The following is a 3,518-nucleotide window of genomic DNA, read 5'->3' as shown; positions in this document are numbered from 1 at the left end:
ATTGTGATGATCACAGAGATGATGAAAGTCACTAAAAACTGGAGAGAGATCTCTTATAATCAGCCCTCAGTGAATCAGGTCACCCTCAGCTAGTTTGTCATTAATTGGATGAACTGAGGCTCAGTTTCCCTCCAGGACCCCTGATACATGGTTCATTCCACCCTGAGCTGCATGTTAACTCAACCATCCATTTTTAAAATGTGTGAATATAGACTCAGTCCAAGAGTATGAGTGCTTTGAGCTTTATTGTTTTATTACACAATCATAACACAACCAATGAAAGAGAGGAGCCAACCAAGTCACTCTGCAATAAAAATAGCAGACAGAGCAAAGCCAAGAGCAGAGTCTCACCAGAGAGAGGAGACAAATGAGACTCAGTAAGAGTGCAGGACTCCTCAGTCCAGGTCTTCATGTAAATGTGAGAGATATAAACGGATGAGTCAAACAGATGCGGAAGACACTGAGGCTACTGTGAGTGAGAGGGCTGGCAGGGGACGCTGTCCTCAGGTCTCAGACGTCAGAATGTTCTTTATCCAGGTTCTGTAGCTGGATACCCGGGTGTAGATCCCAGGGTGCTTACTGCGAGCACAGCCCTTTCCATACCCGAAGCTCACAATCCCAACCTGGACCCAGCTGTTTCTCTCTTTACAGACCAGCGGTCCTCCAGAGTCACCCTGCGGAGAGATAAGAAAGTGTCTTCAGGTGGGGGTTAAAAGTCACCGTTCGTTCTGGACTCATGAAGACAGTAGCTGGCTCAGTTCAGTCCACGAGCGTCCCAGTCCTTCAGGGGCTCTAGTTTCATCAGTCAGAGGTTAAAGTAGTCTGTTGTCCTGTGTATGTCCCGAGAGATCAGCGCGATTAAGAATTCCAATGTACATATGGCAGTAAACTACTCTACTCTCTACTGTAAGTGAATCTGGACTCATGAAGACAGTAACTGGCTCAGCTCACACATTGAGAGCCCCCCTCCCAGCCCCCTCTCTGTCGCACCTGGCAGGTGTCCTTCCCTCCTCTTTTGAGACCAGCGCACATCATCTCTTTCCTAATCTGGAGGCCTCTCTGCATCTTCTGACAGCTCTTGTTGTCTATGATGGGGAGCTGGACTTCCTGCAGTGTGCGCGGAGGTTTCAGAGCCTCTACAGAGGGAGAAAGGGACAGGTGGGTCAGTCGGCCAGACAGGGATGTCAATGGTTCAGTATTTCTGCAGAAACATGAGGAGCCAGCCCGTATTGGAAAATGACGTCCCTACTGCAGCAAAGCACAGAGTGAAAGTGCATGCGTTTCAACCACAGCCTGCACTGGCCCTCGTTTTCACTGAGGGGTGCTCTTGGCATTTGGTCATCTGCTTCAGGAGTGGCCTTTTCTAAGACCGCGACAATGAACGCATCTCCTACCGTTGGTCCCTACGTCACCCCAGCCCATAGCCCAGCACTCTGATGTCTCGTTGAAGGCCTGGGCTTCACCGGCCAGAGTGATGGGTCTAATGTATGCATTGCTGGACACTGGGCTGTCCAGCTCCACCAGGGCGATGTCAGAGCCCTTTGCAGGACTGGAGTATTGCTCATGAATGATGACCTTCTTCATGGAGCGCATCTGCCGGTTATCGCGGCTGCTGTCCAGCTGGTACGCTCCAAGGATCACCTTGGATTTCCACCATTTAAGGGATCTGTAATACGTTATTGTTAATGGAGATGGTCACGGTAGCATTCAAAGACTGGATTGAAAAAGATCACTGAATGGAAGCAAGTCATGCCTTGCATTCTTGGGATTTCTCTGGAATCAGACGGAAATAGATTTTTGGTGTTTTGTTTGTGTTACTGGAACCTGGATATAGAGATCAGGACTCCAGGTGGGACACCTGCTGTTGTTTGTATAAAAAGAGCTCAGATTCAGATATCAGGACTCCAGGTGGATCACCTGCTGTTGTTTGTGTTATTGGTGCTCAGATACAGAGATCAGGACTCCAGGTGGGACACCTGCTGTTGTTTGTGTTAATGGAGCTCAGATACAGAGATCAGGACTCCAGGTGGGACACCTGCTGTTGTTTGTGTTAAAGGAGCTCAGATACAGAGATCAAGACTCCAGGTGGGACACCTGCAGTTGCTCGTGTTAAAGGAGCTCAGATAGAGAGATCAGGACTCCAGGTGGGACACCTGCTGTTGTTCGTGTTAAAGGAGCTCAGATACAGCGATCAGGATATGGTTTATGTTAACGATCAGACATCTAGATGGGAAAGCTGCTGTCAACAGAGCTCAGACACAATTTTAAACATAGGAGACAGAAGTCACTTACTCATCAAAGCAGTGGGCTGCAGTGAGAACCCAGTTCTTGTGGATCAGAGAGCCTCCACAGTCAACGACATCCAAAGGCTTCCCTTTGAAAGGAAGGATCTTGAAATAAACCATCCAGGGCCACTCTCCTTCCTTCGCATCCTGACCCCCTGCGATCCGGGACAGACTGGATCTGGACCCTGGTAAGGGAGGCCAACACAGGTAAGGTGTTAATAAAGTCACACTAATCAAGTAAGGAGATACTTTGTAATCCCAGCCTTGATTAGAGTTGTTTTTATGGTTCTCCTCCCTCGTAGAACGTGTTCTCCTGTCTGTGCTGTATGGTGGATCAGGCTAGGCTGAAGTAAAGGTGAATCATTTCAAAGCAATAAAAACCTTGTTATTTTTTCAAATGTTTAATCCCTGCTTTCTTTCTTTGACACACTGTAGCATGTTGTCTCACACACAAAGCAACAGCCATGTTTAATAAAATTAGACGAATGCAGAATTATGACTCGATGTTCAAAGCACCCAGTTCTGTTATACGATGTGATATCTGTAATAATCAGTTACCCTCCAGATATCTTCATACCTTCAAAAGTGTTCAAAATCAACAGCCAAAACAATAGCATCTTCACCATTCTGATGTCTGAAGAGAGCCTGTCCCAGTGTCGGATGGAGCAGGTCTCTGCGATGGTCAGTCCAGAGCTCTTCAGAATTGGTGTTGGTCTGTACAGAGCCTGAATCAGAAAGACTATGCAGCTCTCTGGCTTACTGCATGATCACAGACACACCTTCTTGAAGTCTCAGTATGTAATGATGATGATGAGAAGAATCTAGAGTCTCAGTGAAGTGCGAGGTGTGAGGAACCGTTTCACAGTTAGTCACATGTCGGGATTGAAACCGTGCTGTGGTTTTCAAAGCTCTTTACTTCCTTGTGTCTTACTGAGACAGGCAGGCCAGAGGTAACTGGTCTTCAGATTTCTTGGAGAGCTGCGATGGAAACAGACTAAAAGTCTGCCTATGAAGTAAAAAACAATATGTAGAAACATATAAGAACAAGCTAAAAAAAAAAGGCTGTGGTTCACTTGTTTTCAAGTGTTTCAAAAGTCTCAGAAGCCTTCCGCTGATGAGTTCTGACTGTGAGAGCCACACGAGGGGTCTGCAGAGGGAAGGATAACGGTGTCTGAACTCCAACAAGCTGGGAAGTTTCATAAGGAACAGACAGACTGGAGGACAGAGGACATC

At 47.0% G+C, this 3,518-nt stretch overlaps 1 protein-coding gene across 2 annotated transcripts; it reads right to left on the bottom strand.

Annotated features, from left to right (window-relative positions):
• Positions 1-226: 226 nt before the first annotated feature.
• LOC148660185 (tryptase-like) lies at positions 227-3,100 on the bottom strand. 2 transcript variants are annotated; one of them, XM_088634174.1, is made up of 5 exons: positions 2,863-3,100; positions 2,293-2,470; positions 1,395-1,666; positions 991-1,136; positions 227-674 (listed from the first exon to the last, which is right to left on the bottom strand). In XM_088634174.1, the coding sequence occupies exons 1-5, from the start codon at positions 2,909-2,911 to the stop codon at positions 504-506; spliced, it is 816 nt and encodes a 271-aa protein (XP_088490300.1). In that variant the 5' UTR covers positions 2,912-3,100; the 3' UTR covers positions 227-503. The 2 variants fall into 2 exon arrangements, with proteins under 2 accessions (XP_088490300.1, XP_088490301.1); XM_088634175.1 differs by having other exon boundaries at positions 2,909-3,100.
• Between the last annotated feature and the right edge of the window lie 418 nt (positions 3,101-3,518).

This window comes from Lepisosteus platostomus, chromosome 6 (assembly GCF_059453375.1).
Source record: "Lepisosteus platostomus isolate fLepPlt1 chromosome 6, fLepPlt1.hap1, whole genome shotgun sequence".
NCBI classification, from domain to species: Eukaryota; Metazoa; Chordata; class Actinopteri; order Semionotiformes; family Lepisosteidae; genus Lepisosteus; species Lepisosteus platostomus.
The sequence above is the reverse complement of the archived record's forward strand: the minus strand, read 5'-3'. Positions and strand labels throughout refer to the sequence as shown.